At 43.3% G+C, this 19703-nt stretch overlaps 1 protein-coding gene and 1 pseudogene across 2 annotated transcripts in view; one reads left to right on the forward strand and one right to left on the reverse strand.

The window, feature by feature from the left end:
• Nucleotides 1-19703, reverse strand: part of igfbp2a (insulin-like growth factor binding protein 2a) — a 62775-nt gene that overhangs the window by 21737 nt on the left and 21335 nt on the right. The window contains exon 2 of the mRNA XM_080720624.1: nucleotides 6515-6699. Within this exon, the coding sequence (XP_080576750.1) occupies nucleotides 6515-6699 (185 nt within the window). The remainder of the gene's footprint in view (nucleotides 1-6514; nucleotides 6700-19703) is intronic.
• LOC308309348 (tryptophan--tRNA ligase, cytoplasmic-like) lies at nucleotides 15945-17380 on the forward strand (annotated as a pseudogene). The gene has a single exon. The product of its transcript is annotated as a tryptophan--tRNA ligase, cytoplasmic-like (transcript).

A 19703-nucleotide genomic window follows, 5' to 3' on the forward strand; every position in this document is an offset into this window, starting at 1 on the left:
CTATTCTGCATCTAGCATGAGGCAACATGTTTAACCAGCTGTGTGTGTGTGTGTGTGTGTGTGTGTGTGTGTGTGTGTGTGTGTGTGTGTGTGTGTGTGTGTGTGTGTGTGTGTGTGTGTGTGTGTGTGTGTGTGTGTGTGTGTGTGTGTGTGCAGGCGGGTGGGCGGGCGGGGGGTCGTTTGTCTTGCCCTGTTACAGATTTTGTCCAAAAATCATGCAGATCGGTACACAGTATCTCTGTAGCCATTAAACGAAACGGGTATTTCTTACATTGATGCTCCTACATATTATCATGCAAGCACCCGTTAAAGTTACTTTCCATCCCTCATATACTGTGTGCACAGTGCACATCCCATAACCCACACACTGCACATCATTTCGGAGCTCATATCTTTGAACGGGTAAGGGCTAGTATACACAAATAACACAAAGTTCCTTAAAACATGCCCAGCCTGGCCAATGTAATGAGTCACAACAGGAAAAAAACAAGAGGAAAAAAAAGCAAGAAAAAGAGAAAGTAGGAAAATGACTGCGGAGCAGCGTCCAGACAGGTCTTTTCCCACGACAGAGCGACCACAAGACAAGACCCCCTGGTGTCAGTCAGCCGGTTTCAATTGACACAAGCCACATTCAAAAGTAACATACAAATCCACTATTATGATGTATTAACCTCGCGTCACCAGGCTTTCTCGGGGGAAAGCCTGGTGGTCGTTTACAACGGGCCGTTTGATCCGGTCTAGGCGGAAACCACAAGCAGAAGAAGCGGCGTCGCTTTGTTTTGGTTCCCCCCCGTTTGTTTCCCCAATCTCTATTAAAATGCTTGAGTAGCCTACAGTAGTGTAGTCTTGCCAGTCGCTACGAGTTGGACTAAAAGATGCATATGCCAAACGGATTTTCCAAAAGCAAAACTACACCGCATCAAGGAGTTCATTAGGTAGGCCCTGAAAGTATGTCCTTGAGCGCAGGGGAATTATTTTGCCCTACAGGAAAAGCCTGGTGGTCGTTTACAACGGGCCGTTTGATCCAGTCTAGGCGGAAACCACAAGCAGAAGAAGCGGCGTCGCTTTGTTTTGGTTCCCCCCCGTTTGTTTCCCCAATCTCTATTAAAATGCTTGAGTAGCCTACAGTAGTGTAGTCTTGCCAGTCGCTACGAGTTGGACTAAAAGATGCATATGCCAAACGGATTTTCCAAAAGCAAAACTACACCGCATCAAGGAGTTCATTAGGTAGGCCCTGAAAGTATGTCCTTGAGCGCAGGGGAATTATTTTGCCCTACAGGAAAAGCCTGGTGGTCGTTTACAACGGGCCGTTTGATCCAGTCTAGGCGGAAACCACAAGCAGAAGAAGCGGCGTCGCTTTGTTTTGGTTCCCCCCCGTTTGTTTCCCCAATCTCTATTAAAATGCTTGAGTAGCCTACAGTAGTGTAGTCTTGCCAGTCGCTACGAGTTGGACTAAAAGATGCATATGCCAAACGGATTTTCCAAAAGCAAAACTACACCGCATCAAGGAGTTCATTAGGTAGGCCCTGAAAGTATGTCCTTGAGCGCAGGGGAATTATTTTGTGTTAAAACTGAATCCGGTTTGATCTTTCCGGCCAAATTGTAGTCCTTTGAGAACTACAACATGACGTAAAGTGGTTTCCGCTTCCGACCGGATCAAACCCCGAGATGTGAAGGAATCCCAGACTAATGATGTATGTTAAAGCTATACTGTGTAAGATTCTCAACTAGTGGTCAGTAGCCATATAGCAAACCGCGGTCGCGTTCGCGTCTTTCGCCCGTTTTTCGTACCTTCACACCCCCGCGTCTGCCTCCACAACGCCGAGAGCTATCTTTGGAGGGGTCCCTGGTTCCTGTGCGTTCAGGCATTCCGGAGAAACGGACTACTTCACCCTGCCTGGTAGGCGAGATTACCTTTTGAGTAAAGAGACACACGGGCGACTACAAATATGGCGACCCCACTTCAAGATGCGCTGTGATTGGCCGGTAGTGTACCATGTGTGCATGATCGGCGATGTGATTGGGCAACGTATACACAACGTATACAGATGATGCAGATTACGTCAATTTTGCGCGAAATCCGGTCCACGGCCAGGATCATAGAAAACATATAAAGAGAAGGCTTCAGAAGCTGAAAATAACGGAGTGGGTGTTCTAAAACTTTAGCGATTTAACAGTTAGGACAATTTTAAGATTTGTTTTATAAAAAAAGTTACATGGTACAACTTTAACTATGTTTAGTAAATAATTGACTTTCCATGTAAAGACAACTCAAATTGTGTTTTGCCTAAAGTTTAGACAGTATCTAATGCGATCATAAGCACCTAGTGGTATTATAACTGTAAACTCAAATTAGCACAAAAGCAGGGACGTGCAGAGAATGTTCTAGAATGTTCTAAATTATAAAAGGGCCTTTTGGTGAAAATATTGAAAATAGCCAACCTCCAAGCTCACAACGCGTCCCACTGCGACGCGTTGTGAGCTTGGAGGTGAGCTTGATAACAAACTAAACTAAGCATAAAAAAGGCAATACTTGAGATGTGGCGTACGGCATGGATTTATATACAGAGAGGGCAATTCTATCAACATGAGTTGATGCATTCATGTTCAGGAGAGTTTGGACAAGACAATTCTCTTGAATGCTGCCTTCAGGTATGGCATGGAAAGAGGGCATTTGCATTTCTTTCACCATAGTAAAAACTGCATTCATGGTCTGTTGAGGGCACTTTTTTACAGACGGGTAAAAGGACAGAGGCTCAAGCCCCCTTTCATGTCTATGTGTGCACGTGCCTGCACAAAAGTAATAGTGCCCGCTCCTTTGGACCTCGCAATGCAACACACCAATTCTAGGTGTCAAAAAACATAAGGGTAAAAGATTTAAGGGCAATAAATAACTGTATAATACCATTGTTGACACTGTAATCGATCTTTGCTCAGCATTTTGTATTCCAATTGGAACACGATATTAGTGTTTTTAGTCCTTGGTTTTTATGTGTAAGACGCTAAGCCTGCCAGTTGCCACTGACAGGGAATCCGTGCTGAACAATGTGAACATGGCCAGAAAACAATTAGAATGGGGGTGAAGTGAACGCTGGCGTGAGTAGAATGAGTTAACAGACGTTTTAACGGTGTGTTGCGAATCGACATGACAGGGGACATAAGTTCTGCTTCTTATCTCGACTTCATCCAACACTGGAGAAACAAAGGCCGATCTCTCAGTGCTCGTAGATCAGTAGGCTCCCTCCTGAAGGCTACTCAATAGCCACGACTTCACGGTTTTCAAGCTAGGTGTCCCGGCCCGGATTCCGACAATTATCTCTAAAACACTCAAACGTCCCAGTTTTCAACACTCACTACCAAACTGTCCTGGTTTCTCACAGCAATTATAACAACAACACTTATTTTGAGTATTCGCATACCATGCGAGTGCTCACTGAACATCGCATATCATGTTCAGTTCTGTTGAAAGGTGCAGTCACTAGGTGTGCTGAGCGCTAAAATAATTGTCCCCATCCTGGCGATGAAAACACCAGTAAGACTCCCTAATCGGGAGATAATCGACCGCCAGGTCGCATGTAAAAATCGGCCTGATGGTGGCGCTAAATGGGACAGATCCATGTTGATGACATGAGTCTAGAAATACTGTGTATGGATTTGCGTGATGTTAGGGCAAAATTTGTAGGAGCAGTGTCCAAAAATGTGTTTTGCAAGAATCGGCCTCGTGGTGGCGCTAGTAGAGGGCCATGTGAGAAATGAGGTTGGTTTGGCAGCCAAGGAGTGTGTAGGCAAAGTTTGGCATGGATAGGGGCAACGGTGGCGGAGATATGAGTAGGGCAAAAGTATGACGTGACATGACGGACAGACAGACGGACTGACGAACTGCGACCTAATGGTTACAGTTACTGGTGAAAATAAAAATAAGTAAAATAAATTGACTATTTCCAAGCTCACAATGCATCCCAATGAGACACACTGCAACCTCGTAGATCTGACTATTTCCGCTATTTTAGAAATTGGATTTAAGTGATTGAGGGTGCCAGTTTGGGTTTTTGAAACAAATTCTCACTATCTTCTGTCATGATGGCAGAGCAATCCCGTCTGAGTGACAGCTAGGCGGGCTGCGGCGGCTGATACCGCCAACGCGGCTGAACATGAATAGGCCTCATATTCAGCTTCATCCTCCTCCAACTGGCGCGACGCGTTCGGGGGCCGATCCGACACGTCACTAGCTAACGCAGGGGTCAAACAAACGTGGGATGTCTTTGGCGTCTAACTATCGACTCTGTGGGATTTCTACAGAAGTGTGGTTGCCTGCTGCTCACGTCTAAACATGACACTAGAGAGCACTGACAACGTCGGCCAGGTACGCCTGAAGCACTTTACCCCAGGGGCGTCAATTGGGTATGGCAGGGGTATGCAGCTGCCATACCCTGGGTCCAGGGGGGAAAATAAAAGTTACTTTTAAATAGGCCTATGAATCCATGAATGTCTCAATGTCTATCTGTTCTAGTTATTATGTTGTTAAATTACAGTAAAATAATTACTAACAAGTTTAGCTGCTCTTGAACCATTCCAGGCTGCCATACACAGCTCAAGAAACCGTAGAAACGGAGGGAAAATAGAATGTACTTCTTAAAACAAATGTATCATGCCTGTAAGGCATGGCAACATGACTGGTGTCTTGCACGTGTGCAAGACACCAGTCATGTTGCCATACCTTAGCTTTTTCTGAACTGACGCCACTGCTTTACCGAGCAGCGAGAGGAGTGAGAAAGGGTTCCAGACAAGACATCGAGAAGACATCTAAAAGCTTTCTAACGCCTGTCAAAGGGCCAACTTTTCATAAGGGAAAATAACCAAGACTGGGCCTTCTTAAATATGGGACTGGTATTCTCTTTTGGATGTGATGCTGTTCAATAACTTAAGTACTTCCAGAACAGACACTCTGTTGTCTCTAAAGCCTGAGTTAAGGTCTTTGCACACTGCTGCGTTTTTCGGGCCGAATATCGGTGGGAATTTCGGAGTGCGCAAATAAAAAAATCAACCTCACGTTATGTCAGTCACGTTTGCACACTGCCGCCCGTTTCGCGCACCACTCTGTCCCTTGCTCTCTCTATCTCTCTCTCTCTCTCTCCTTGCCCTGAAAAACGCAATTCGCAACGAAAAACGCAGCAGTGTGCAAAGACCTTTACTGTAGATTCACAGTAGTTGCTTGCGGGTGTTGCGCGTCGAAAACAGCCGATCTATAAGCTCAACAACCCGTTGCAGCGCAATTGTGAGCTTGAGTTGTGAGCTGGTAGATCTGCTATATTTCTGGTGCGGGACACCCGTCCGCACGCAACCACTGAATGTAAACGACAACAACGAGAAAAAGGTAGACCCTTACTATTCCTACAGGGGAAATTCAGTTACAACTTCAAACAGCTGATGGCTGCTCTGATACTGAATGCTCAAGGGGGAGCAGGGGCATCACAAGGGCGGGGGGAAAGTGGGACTGAGTTACTAGGGCCCAAGGTGGAGGGGCCTGGAATTATTTTATACTTTAACTATTGAAGTATAGCAGATATACAAGCACCGAGTAACGCGCTGCGAGCTTGTGGATCTGCTATTTTTTAGCGAGTTGTGAAAATGTACGCAAATCTTTGAATATATGTATTTTTTTAAGCGGATATTTGTAACTAAAGTTTTCGCTTCTGTGGGGTCCCTGGAACTAAATATTTTGAGATGGGGTCTGTGGCCAAAAACATATGATTTTGGGGGTCCTTCACGTGAAAAAGTTTGAGCACCACTGACATAGAAACATAGGTTTTTCAAAAAACCTTAGAAGGATTAGAAATATTCAAAGACTTGCACACATTTTCATGATCTTTCAAAAATAGCAGATCTACAAGCTTGCAGCGCGGCACTCAGTGCTGCGCTGTGCGCTTGTATATCTGCTATTTTTCAATAGTTAAAGTACCCAGGGCCCAGAATTTAGTGCGACACCCCTGGTCCAATTTATGTTATAATTGATGTTATAGCAGGGTATGCTGTAGGAGGGGCTTGTGATCTGGCTTGTGACGATTCTTCTTTGTGTGCTTTATTTTCGGCAGGCTCAACACATTTACCCAGCGAGTGCCGCGCTGCAAGCTTGTAGATCTGCTATTTTTGAAAAATCTTGAAAATGTGTGCAATTCTTTGAATATTTTGAACCGATTCTATAAGTGTCTTCTGAAGGTTTTTTGAAAAAGATATGTTTCTATGTCGGTGGTGCTCAAACTTTTTCACGTTAAGGACCCCCAAAATGATATGTATTTGGCCATGGACCCCCATCTCAAAATATTGTATCGGGGACCCTCCAGAAGCAAATATTTGCACAAATCTTCATGATTTTTCAAAAATAGCAGTTCTACAAGCCCGCAGCACGGCACTCGGTGCCAGGCTGTGAGCTTGTATATCTGCTATTTTTCAATAGTTCAAGCATTCAACAATTCTAGGCCTAAATGGCTTTTAATATGAATCAGGTCATCGTTACCTGCTTTGGCCTGGTGGGTCGCACCTCTTCCACTCTGTTGTTGGTCTTCATCTTGGTCTTCATCTCCTGGCGGTGCTGACGCACGGCGCTCTCTTTGGCCCCCAGCCACAGGCTGTCTTTGGTGGGCTTCCGGATGGCGGGGATCTCAGTCAGACCCTGCTCCACCACAGGGTCCACAGTCTCACCTGTCAATTAGGGATGGGGATGATAATCGTTATCATTTATCGTGATAAAAAAAAAAAACACTCACAATAATCGCATCGTGGAGATTTACATTTATCGTGAAATTATCCTCCGTCATGCACTGGGATAGCCTAGTAACTAGGCTATCGCAGTGCATGACGGAACTAGGCCCTAGTTCCAGACCCTGAATCGCTAGCCACACCCCTTAAAATTTTTGTTTTGGCGATTCAGGGGTCTAGAAGTGCTCTCATTGAAGAGGCCTTCCTCGTTCGAAAATCCGTACGGCGAATCAGCGTCGTGAATCAGCGTCTTGTGATCAGCGTGGGTGGGGGTTTCCCAGAACTCATGTGCGTTTCCAAGTAAACCAGCGCCGCCGCCGTACCGTGCATCGCGTCGCGGTAAAATGCGGTAAAATGCGATCGTATCGATGGGTGTTGTTGTGCACATTTGCCTTCCCTGTGTATTTTTGGTTTCTTCCTGAAAGCTGGAGCCTCTGAGTCAAAAGGCCTGATCGAAAAACACTGATTCAATGACATCATAAAATAATCCCCTCCCCTTTTACCATACACCCAACACTGTGGGTGTGGCTAACCTCAGCTGGGTCACCACCCACCTGACAACCATGCATACCTAATGACCTGGTGGGTGTGGCCACATAAAAACATAATTTTAACTCATTCTGTACACTTTTTGGTAAAGAATCTACACATCTAAATACTCAAGTAAAAGTACCTCAAAGCCAAAGGTGTACTTAAGTAGTAGTATTTGAGTAAATATACTTAGTTACTTTCCACCACAGCTTTTGCGTAATAAAATGTTTGCATGCAACAGTGATCGACTCCAGCTACGTGTGGGTTATTCAAACCACTGCGATTTTTACGACCAAGTATAATGTAAATCATGTTTTGTCTCGTTGCAAATCGTTGGTCCTAATTAAGTATCTATGATTAATATGGACATCAGCACTGAAACCATAAAGAATCTGAATAGTTTGTGCCAGGAACCACCAATCCACCATACAAGTTTTGGGTTGTTAAAATGTTTCAAAAAAAAAATATATATATTTGTAACCCCTTGTAGACTTGTAAACAGCACGAGGTACAGTCCGAAATTGTGGTCCTACGTATGTATTGATGCTACATTAACTAATTTAGCTGGGGACCACCCTAGAAACCCCTCAAGGCCCCCGGACCCCACTTTGAGGAACACTGTCGTAAATGTGCGCAGCACACAAACAATAATTGCGACCATAGGTTGCAGTTTACTGTCAGAACCGGCACAGCTTGTCCGTATATGTGTAACATAATATGTGACCGAACACAGCTGAAGGCTAGTCATTGAAGTTTTTTTCATTTTCATGTTTTCACTCAGCTGGGAATCATAGCTACAAAATGATATATTGGTTGTGAAGATTGACCCAACAGTTTTGTAGATATAGCTTATAGAGTTATGCCATGCAGAAATACTAGATCTGAGAAATTCAGCCTTTTAGATAAAATGTAACCTGCAAAATGTGAGGTTTCTCTTCACATTAATTTAAAAAAAGTCTTATTTACATGCAGAGTTAAGCTCTGGCGTTTAAGTGAAATGTAGCCTGATATTTATGAAATGCTTTTGTGGCTTTATCACATTTTAGAGAAAAAAAAAGAAAAAAAAAAGGAATTTCAGGGCTGGTCTAAAGCTGTGCTTTCCGAAATGACTGCCCCTCTGCTATGCTGGGACACATATGTGTATTGCCTGACACTGTGGTTCCCCTGACACGTCACTGTGACAACACAGGTGACATCACAGTGATGTCAGACAGGGATCTCCATAGAGCAGGGATCTCCATATGTGACTAGTGCTGGTGGAAAGGTCCATAAGTCGGCGATTTTCAAACAGTAGAAAAGTGAGAAAATTAAGTTGATTTTTCCATATCAAACAGTTCGAATTTAGAACAAGGGTTTCGTGTCAAAAGATAGTTGTTTTATGGTACTACAATGGCTACTTTTATTAGTTAAACTAGGCTGCTTTTGTAAGGAATTGTCCGTGGTTTTTGGGGGAGGAGATATTGTGCTCTGAGAACTCTTGTCTCGAGCATAAACAGGTGACATCACAGTGGTGTGGCTGGTTCAGACAAGGATCTCCATGTATGGGCATAAAAGGGATTGTATGTTGTGATGTCATGGGAACTAAGGCTGGGCAATATATTGAAATATATCGATATCGAGGTATCAAAATGCAAGGTATACATATCGATGAAGATGGCTTGAAATGAGGTATTGGTGTATGTGTCAAATTAATTAACAGACACACTATGCATGCACGTAGCACATGCAACAAAGCAGTCCATCTGTAACCAGGTGGATATGCTATTCATTATCTGGGTTAGGCAGGCAGTGGACCTAAAGCAGAAAAAACATTAAAAACTATATAATGCAATTGTTTTTACTAATATCGTGAGTAATACCGATATCGAGGTATTCAACAACGTTATCGAATATCGAAGGCTTTCCTAATATCGCCCAGCCTTAATGGGAACCACTCTGTGCCGATATATGGAGATCCCTGATGTCATCAATATTAAGCCCATATCTAACAGGACTTCATATCCATATATGGGGAACTGGTCCGATATACATCACTGGCCAGACGGCCAAGACATGGCACGACCTCGCCCTTGATGTATATCGACCAGAGGCGTCTTACTAGATGACATAGTGCAGCTTACATTTTCGCGAAGGGACCTCAAGCCACCCAAACGGGGCCCCATCGCGCACGCGTCACAGTCGCTGTCAGGGACGCGTTATTGGAAATGACACCTGAGCTCCAGGGAAACCCCGCCCACCGAAGCTTTTGATTGGCTGAAGCGGAGCTCGGGTGTCATTTCCAATAACGTGTCAGGGACCCCAATCCGGTGGCATATTATTTTGCGTGTTTTCAAACATAACACGTGAACTGTAATGTGGAATTTCATTTAGCTCTTAATGGGGAATCAAACAGCTGCATGCTGGGCCCGTCCTGAAGGCATCCCCCCGTCTTGTTAAACAGCGACTTCTCTCCAAACACATGGTGCAAGCAATAGGGGTGGGACGATACGCGATATTATCGTTTATCGCGATAAAATACACTCACGTGACATCGTCCTCCGTCATGCCCTGGGATCAATTCACCTTTTATTTGCCGAGCTGCAAATCCGGTACCACTTAAACCCTCTGTAATTGGCAAAAGGTACTTATACTTGATACAGTATTTTTTTCCGCTCTCTAACAAATCTCTTTGCCAAAAAATAGCAGATCTACAAGCTCACAACATGTTCCGCCCCAGGGTAATGGATTTTGACTATCGCGATAATATCGTAAATAGCGATTTCTTTTGTCACAATAATCGTGATATGACATTTTCATGTCGTCCCATCCCTACTCCAAACAGATGGCGCAAGCAACAAGAGAAGCCATGAAGTGCATCGCGACATGTTATTTTCTCACAACAGAACATCCTGTGGGGGGGGGGGGGACACTTAACTCCAAAGCACAGACAAAGTGTCTCATCTGAAACAATGGTTCTCTCAACCTTTTTCTGGATCAGGGCCCAAATGAAAACCTTGTGCCCAGCCCACCCATCAGACCACTTAAAGGACAACTTTGTTTTTGTTTTTTAACAAGGGTTCATGTTTTAGATTGTAACTAGAGCATAGGTCTCCGCCAGGTCAGGTAGGTTATTGTTAGCCTGAGTTCAGACTCTGCGCTGGAGCTTGAGTCTGACATTGTCCCATTGACAAAAGATTTCAAAGGGGAGGGGATTTAAAATTCGAAATTCCCAATCACAAGAGATCTGGTGGGAGGGGTTGTGTTTGACTTGTGTACACAAAACATTCCCCCCTCCCCCTCCCCTGTATGACAGGCATCAAACAAGTCGTTGTCTTTGATGTTTCATTGATTAGAGAGAAGCACTACGAGCTATTGACACTTGTATGGCTCAATCAATTACTGCAGTTCAGAACCCCTTTGAAGTTCAAAGGGAGCAATTAAGAGCTCTGGTGAGCCACCCCTCCCTCCACTGTTTCTGTTGATTTTCAAAAGTTAGACCCACCCCTCCTCCGTCTTGCATTGATTTCATTGGTTGGTTTGCCAAGATACCATAGAAAGAGGCGCGTCATATGCCAATTCCAGACCAAGAGAAGCAGTCCACTCAGAGAGTGGGCGGGTCTATTGGCTGGAGCCAGGCAAGGTTATTGTGGCCTCCTGGTGGCGCTATAAGAGGCCAAAGTGAAAAGGGTGCCATGTCTTCTTCGGCCTTTCACGACAATCGGGCGCCGCATTCATCATTCGAGGCGCTTTGTTCGAAACACTTGTCGACCTACTGGTGGCGCTATAACAGGCCAATGTGAAAAGGGTGGCACTTGTTCCTCAACCTAGTGGGAATGTGCGTGCAATATTTCACAGAAATAGCACGCTGCGTTCATGATTTGAGGCATTTTGTTCAAAATCAATCAATCCTGCAAACTTTGGAAGGGAAGCCAATTTTTTTTTATTAGATTTTTTTGTGTCTGTCTTCATCACATGACTATAGATATCATGTGTACCAAGTTGCGTGAGATTTGGATAAGATCTGGACGAATAATACAAATACATTTTTACGTAAGTCGGCCTCCTGGTGGCGCTATAAAAGGCAGATTTGAAAAATGCAGGGCAAAGGTTTTTCCTTGGCCTCTAGGGAGTGTGCATCCAACATTTTACACTGATCGGTGGAGTTATAGGTAAAAACACAAATCAGCCTGTTATAGCACCATCATGAGGCTGATGTGAAACATTTCAAGTGGTATTTCTTCCTCTACCTCGTGGGAATGTGAGTGCAAAGTTTCACAGAAATCACACTCTGTGTTCCTGATTTGAGGCATTTTGTCAAAACGGAGCAGTCCTGAAAACCTTTGAAGCCAATCAGGATGGAATATGAAGAATCGGAAATACCCGCTTCGTTTAATGACTATCAGAGATACTGTGTACTGATTTGCTTGATTTTTCCACTAAATATGTAGGAGTACTGTCCAAATATTTTCACCAAAATGTCCTTTTATAAATTTCAGCCCCTGCCTCTCTAAAATTCTCTGCACACGCCCTGATGCGTTATTTGGAATCGCTGGCCCCCTCATCTTGGCACAAAGTGCTCAAAGTCTGTTGTACTGACGGTCACATTGGCCAAGCTTCGCCGGACGCTTAATGAAATGATCTCATAAGTAGCACCGTGCACTTCACACTAGGTGTTATTTTTTTTATGTATATTCATGTAAAATTATCAATTTTTTTTTTAGTGTTTTGCCAATTATATGCATGGGTAGGGCTGTCACAATTATTACATAATCGTCTAATCGCAATTATTTGACATAATCGCAATTATTTGACATAATCGCAATTATTTTGTGATAATCGTCATAATCATTTACATGTTGAAAAATGTTTATATGTTCAAACATTAAAAAGAATTGTGATGCGACGCGTTGTGAGCTTGTAGAACGGCTATTTCCACAATCAATGTTCTTTTTCTAGTGTAAAGTTGTCAAATATGTCCTTCATTTCTTATATTTAGGTTATGTGTCATATCTGCCATATGCAACTTCAAAGCCTACAAGCCAAACAGAAATGTAATAGTCAACAACAATTAAATCGTTAATCGCAATTATTTGAGTGACAATGAATCGTCATGTAAAATGTCATAATCATGACAGCCCTATTATGGGGGCCCACTTTCTATGTCCTCATGGCACACCAGTGGGCCCCGACCGACAGGTTGAGAACCGCTGACCTAAAAAAAATGTGTCAGTAAATGCCTCTGCCTGACAGGTCGGTCACAGGCGGTAGGACTGAAGGTCACATACTGGACAACACGCTGATCTGAAGCTGTTTTGATAACAAGCGAGACAGAGAAATGGCCTGGACAAGTAGATAAGAACACATTCCTGGAGAACAACCTTGATGCAAGAACCAAAGTGTAACGCCTGGGACTTAGGGGCCGTGTGCGCAGTGTTGGGGAAGTTAAAGTTACATGTAACTGAGTTACGTAACTAAGTTACATTTTGCTGTAACTTGCTGGTAACTGAGTTACATTCATATTTCTACTCGTCATGTAACTTCAGATACTTTTTGGGTCATTTTTGGCTCAAGTTACAATTTACATTTACAATTTGTTCATTTAAGTTATGCTAAGATTGACGATCAAATGTCCTCAACAGATCATAATTTTCTTCTTTTTTTAACTTCATATTAGGTAAACAGATATTTACCAAAGAAAATGTCAACCTTTTTGAAATAAAACAAAACTCAGTTGAGAGGCATATTTCTGACTTTTTTGTAGGATATTATATTTTGTTTCATGCACACCAAATGTACACTCAATTTAACGCTGAAAAAAAAAGTAACTCAAGTTATACTCAAGTTACTTTTTTTTATGTAACTTGAAACTTTAAAAGTTACATTTCTCCAGGGGTATAACTTTAACTTGACCAAGTTACTGCCATGGTGAGTTACTTGTAACTGTACTTGTAACTGTACTTGTAACTGTACAAGTAACATCCCCAACACTGCGTGTGCGTGCGTGTGTGCGTCCGTGCGTGTGTGTGCGCGCGTGTGTGTGTGCACGTGTGTGTGTGTGTGTGTGCGTGTGTGAGTACATTTTCTGAAGCAACAAAAACATAAAGCCATGACGTTTCCGGAGCAGCTCCCGGTACCAACTCCCCGTCAATTACAAATGATTACGGAGCATAAATTCACGCACTAATGACTTTATAATGATGACATTGCGACGATGGCTTTATAATGAGGCCTTTTATAATAAATGTTCTCAAAGTGTTTAATGTCCCTGGATATTAGAAACGCAAACACACACACACACACACACACACACACACACACACACACACACACACACACACACACACTAGAGCTGGGATCGGGGCCATTTTTTTCTGTCCGTTCCGAAACGCGTCCGACAGTTTTTTTGTCCGCCCCGAGGCCCCCGAATCGACGTCCGAGCATTAATCATTAAAACGCGCCCGACTCGTGCAGAGGCCTGACCCTTATATTTCCCACCGCTTTTTCCCCTTCTTTTTCTTTGAGGAAGCCGCGGATTACACTGACTTTAGTCTAACAAACGTATTCTTATGTTTTCTGTCATTTACTCGAAATGCGCTCCTATATGGGTTATCGCGTTCAAGCTCATAGCATGGCACTTATGAGCTTGTAGATCTCGCTGTCGCCTCGCGGCTAGAAGGTCCTGGGTTCGATTCCCGCCGGGGGACGCTGTGGGTGCTGGAGGGCGTGTTTCCTCCTCCGCGTCATCAGTGCCCACACTAGGTGGAGTTGGCGAAAGGGCCTTTCTGTGTGGAGTTTGCATGTTCTCCCCGTGTCTCCTAGGGTAGATACCCTCATAAAAACATGCAGTAGTCCTGGTTTCTATAAAGCCTTCCCCTGACCAGGCGTGGCAGAGGGAGAGCAGAAGCCAGGATTCAAGGTTAGGCAATTGGCACTGGGTGAAAAAATGGGTTACAAAATCGTAGGATAAAAATTATACGAATAAAATAAAAATGAGATTGTAGATCTGCTATTTTTGAAAAATCATGACATCTTTGAAGAGATATTTTTCAGGGATATGTTTTTGTTTTTGTAGCATTCCTAGGCAATAATTTGATGACCAGCAGTGGTTCCCTATGGAGACACACAGAGTCTGCTTTGTTCCCTATGGAGACACAAAGAGTCTGCTTTGTTCCCTATGGAGACACCATAGATTCTCCTCAAATTATTGGCTTAGGAATGCGACAAAACCAAAAGAAAAATAACATGAATTCAAGTCTCCATGGAGTAATCAATAGAAAAAGAAAAAGTCATTTTGGGGGTGAACTACTCCTTTAAGTAGGACATTCAAAGCACTCCTTCCACCCTTTGCAGGACATAATGCAGTCGGAGGGTCATTCTCTGTGCTCTGCAGGCACGTGCACACATATACATAAAAGGGGGCTTGAGCCCCTGCCCTTTTTATCCGTCTGTAAAAAGTGCCCTCTCCAGTCCACAAACGCAGTTTTTATTATGGCGAAAGAAATGCAAATGCCCTCTTTCCATGCCATACCTGAAGACTATGCTTAGTCAAGTGTGGTATCAAGCACTGAAAATAGCCGACCTCCAAGCTCACAACGCGTCGCAGCCCGACGCGTTGTGAGCTTGGAGGTCTGCTATTTTCGATATTTTCACCAAAAGGCCCTTTTGGAAATTCCATCCCCTGCCTCCTCTAACATTCTCTGCACGTCCCTGTTCTCTGTGCTCTGTGTGAGGTAAATCTGACATCCGCCGGTCATAAAACAACCATCACAAGGGCTCCAGAAGAGACGCGGCGAAAAAGGAAATTCCGAGCGCAGGAAAAATAAGGTGGCTGGCGCCTTCGGCCATCGGATAGAGCGGCTGTTGTACTCCGGTTCTCTCATGACGCTCCTCTCTGTGCTTCCCCCTGGCCTGCACTCTTTTGTCTTTGAAGACGAAGTTTCTTTGTTGAGGGGCAAAAGTCAACTGAAATCAGGTGTTTGTGCATTGTGTGCATGTGTGCATGTGTGCATGTGTGCATGTGTGTGTTTGTGTTACTATAGGCTACTTGTGAGGACCAAACGTCCCCAGTCCACAAGCAATGATGTAAAGTAACTAAGTAAATGTACTTAAAGGGGAAGACCACCCATTTTCAATATTGAACTATGTCATTAACACATACACAGCCATTTACAATATGCTTGTGCGCCTATACTGCCAGGAATATTATTAATTTTCAAACTATGGAGTACAGATTCCTAGCAGGCATAATTATAATGGTAGACTGTAGTACATCTAACTCACCACTAGAGAGTGCCCAAGGATTAGGTCTTCTAGGCTGGACCAGCCTGGACCATAATGGCCGCCTATGGGCGCCGCCATTATGGGCCGGTCCGGACGAACGGGAGCGTTCGTGCACGCTGTGCACGTCGTGCGCACGCCGTGCACAATCGTTTTTGCTCCTGGGTGACCACTCTGCCACTTTTTTCCGAATGAAAATCCGTTTAAATATGGTAAAGTTTGATAAGAAAAACGTTAGCTTTCAATGCTAAAAAAAGGCCTATGCTTTGTTATGGGCAAACGGCTTCCGGGTTACGTCATCGATGATGTCATTTCCAGCGCTTTTTCATAGCTTAAGCTTATATGAACCTGGATGCAAGCTGAATGAGTAAGCTGTCAACTAAAGAATATACCGTGTGAAGATGGCAGATGGTCAATGCGATGGTGCAGGGGGCTTGAGCCCAAGAGAAGTGTACGATAGAGTAACCGCACAAGGAGACCAAGTCAGAACCTTAAAAATAGACAAGGCTGATAAAGCCGATGTCGATGCCGCCGTCCAAAATTCTGTTAAAGTTAAAACTGGAATACAAACAGATAACGGGTCAAGAGACTCAAGACTACAAACCGGGATGTCCGCCCTCAGAGGATTCTGTTGTCCACGACAACGGGCCATCAGAAGATGGTGCTGATGGGGATACAGTTGACCCATGGAATGTGTCCACCACCAGTGCCAAGGGAGTGGACTAGGACAAACTGATAGTCAGGTTTGGCAGCAGCAAAATAGAGAAGGACTTGGTGGACAGACTGGAGAAGGTGGCCGGCCAGAAAGCCCACCGCTTTCTGAGAAGAGAAATATTTTTCTCTCACAGAGATATGGACCAGGTGCTGGATGCATACGAAAAGAACAAGTCCTTCTATCTGTACACCGGCAGAGGACCCTCATCAGGGTCCATGCATGTTGGACACCTCATCCCCTTCATCTTCACCAAGTGGCTGCAGGATGTGTTCGACATCCCCCTGGTCATCCAACTGACAGACGATGAGAAATACTTGTGGAAGGACCTGACACTGGAGGAATGTCACCACTATGCAATGGAGAATGCTAAGGACATCATTGCCTGTGGCTTTGATGTCAACAAGACATTCATCTTCTCCGACCTCGATTATATGGGTTCGTCACCTGAATTTTACCGTAACGTGGTGAAGATCCAGAAACATGTCACTTTCAACCAGGTCAAAGGGATCTTTGGCTTCACGGAAAGTGACTGCATAGGAAAGATCAGCTTCCCAGCCATCCAGGCAGCTCCATCCTTCAGTAGCTCTTTCCCTCATATCTTCAACGGCAGAAAGGATGTTCAGTGTCTTATCCCTTGTGCCATAGACCAGGACCCCTACTTCAGAATGACGGTAAAATTCAGGTGTAGCCCCCAGGATCGGCTATATAAAGCCAGCCTTGCTGCACTCCACCTTCTTCCCGGCCCTGCAGGGGGCTCAGACAAAGATGAGCGCCAGTGACGCTAACTCCTCCATTTTCCTCACTGACACACCCGAGCAGATCAAGAACAAGATAAAGAAGCATGCGTTCTCTGGAGGGAAAACGTTGGAGGAACACAGGAAGGATGGTGGTAACCCAGATGTAGATGTGTCCTTCATGTACCTGACCTTCTTCCTGGAAGACGATGAACAGCTGGAGAAGATCAGACGGGACTATACCAGTGGAGCTCTGCTAACAGGGGAGTTGAAAAAACGTTTGATTGACACACTTCAGCCAATGATTACCGAACACCAACAGAGAAGGAAAGACGTGACAGATGACATGGTCAAGCAGTTCATGACCCCCAGGCCGCTGAACTTCTAGCCTGTTACAGAATTTGGACTGTTAAGTTTTATCCTCTGGTCAGTAGCAATGACAATAACAATGTGAATCCTGTGACAATGTTTAATATGGATGAAATTCCAAGAATTAGCTTGTGAACTGGGAAAAGAAATCTAATCAAATTCGACAAATAAATCCATTTTATGTGCTTACAGTACATACAGCTAATCATCACACAAATGTACATGCATTGCCACTTGTTTCCAGAAACATTAATTCATGTGTCGAATTAAATTGACTGTAAATGTAAAAAAAAAAAAAAAAAAAAAAAGCTTATATGAACCTAGAATGGTCATTTATAGCTCAAAAAATGTCAAAAAAATACCAAAAAAATCAGAAAATGATCCCCAAGGCGACGTTTGGCGATCTGGCTGCCTCACCCTCCTCACCCTCCTCAAAATGGCGATGGAAGGCGATTTGGCTGTGAAGCAGTTAATATACCTTAGAGGAGTGTGGAAATAAAAAAAAAGTTCCCCCCTTCTGTGTTGCCTACAACTGGAGGATTGATTTAGGGGTTTGTATTGCAAAGTACAACTTGATGACATCACACATTGTACTTTACAATACAAACCCCAAAATCATTCCTCCAGTTCTAGGCAACACAGAAGGGGGGGAACTTTTTTTCTATTTTCACACAACTCCTCTAAGTTATATTAACTAGACCTTACCCGTTCGAAAAACTGCTTTAATTTGGGAGAAATGAAATTCGGGCTCCGTCAGTGTTGGTATAATGCTAATGGCCAATACCATGTGAACTTTGGGATCGGTTGCTGAAGCGAGTGAATAGATAAACGTCGATAAGCGTGAGCGTTAGAGCGTTAGAGCGTGAGTGAGTTGAGCGTTAGAGCGTTAGAGCGTGAGTTTGCTCCTTTATTAGTAGGATGACATAGTTCATATGGGTGGTCTTCCCCTTTAAGTACTGTACAATTTTGAGGTATTTGTACTTTACTTGTATATTTCCAATTTCCAATACTTTTACTTCTACTCCACCACATCTCAGAGGCAAATATTGTACTTTTACTTCACTACATTTATTTGAAAACTTTGTTTACAAAATTACTTTGCAGATTGATTATTATATAAAAAAAAAAAAAAAAAACATTTCGGCCATTTGAAAATAGCAGATCTAGAACCTCACAATGCGTCACATCGCAACGCATTGTGAGGTTGTAGATCTGCTATTTTCAAAAGATCTTTATACATTTGAAAAATCTTATGCCAATACTTTTGTACTTTTAGTAAGTACATTTTGAATTCCGGACTTTTGCTTGTAACAGAGTCTACACATTGCAGTATTGATGCTTTTACTTATGTAAAACATTTGAGTACTTTTTCCACCACTGTCCACAAGTATGGTAGAATTTGAGAAATAGACATCGTGAGTTGTTTTAACTGTGTACTAATATTGTATTGTTATCGCAACAACCCAATATGCAGATATCGGATCAATTATTTACCTATACAGTATATCTCTATGTACAGTTCTTTATTAAAAAAGTACAAAAGATGTTCAGTGTTAGGTCTACAATTAGAAAAAGATTCGGGTTGGTGGTTAGTGTTACTCAACTTGTGAGTAGGGCTGTCACAATTATTACATAATCGTCTAATCGCAATTATTTGACATAATCGTGATTATTTTTCATAATCGTCATAATCGTTTCCATGTTGAAAAATGTTCATATATTAAAAAAAAAGTCAAAAATTGTGGAAATAGCAGATCTACAAGCTCACAACGCGTTGCATCGCGACGCGTTGTGAGCTTGTAGATCGGCTATTTCCACTATCAAAGTTATTTTTTAAGTAGTAAGTTGTCAAATATGTCAGTCATTTCTTTGTATATTTAGGTTATGTATCATATCTGCCATGTCTTCAAAGCCTAAAAGCCAAACAGAAATGTAATCATCAATTAAACACAATTAAATCGTTAATCGCCAATTATTTGGGTGACAATTAATCGTCATGTAAAATGTCATATTGTGACAGCCCTACTTGTGAGGGCCAAATATCCCCAGTATATCGCCATTGTCCAGCAGAAACCTTGTATCTCCAAGTGTCAAATTTTTTCGTAAAGTAAAGCCCTGCTTCATCACACAACACACTGTAGCACAAAACGAGTGAAAATAGCCAATCTACCCGACCCTGACAGATCCATTTGGTTCCATTTGTACACTCTCTGAGTTACAGATCCATAAGAGTGCATTTTTTTGGTTCCTATCATTTAGCTGGGGACCCCCTGGAACTCCCTCAAGGACCCCTGGTGGGGTCCCCGGACCCCACTTTGAGAACCACTGTCCTAAAGCCTTTT

The sequence above is a fragment of the Nannobrachium achirus genome, assembly GCF_963921795.1.
Source record: "Nannobrachium achirus genome assembly, chromosome: 24".
NCBI classification, from domain to species: Eukaryota; Metazoa; Chordata; class Actinopteri; order Myctophiformes; family Myctophidae; genus Nannobrachium; species Nannobrachium achirus.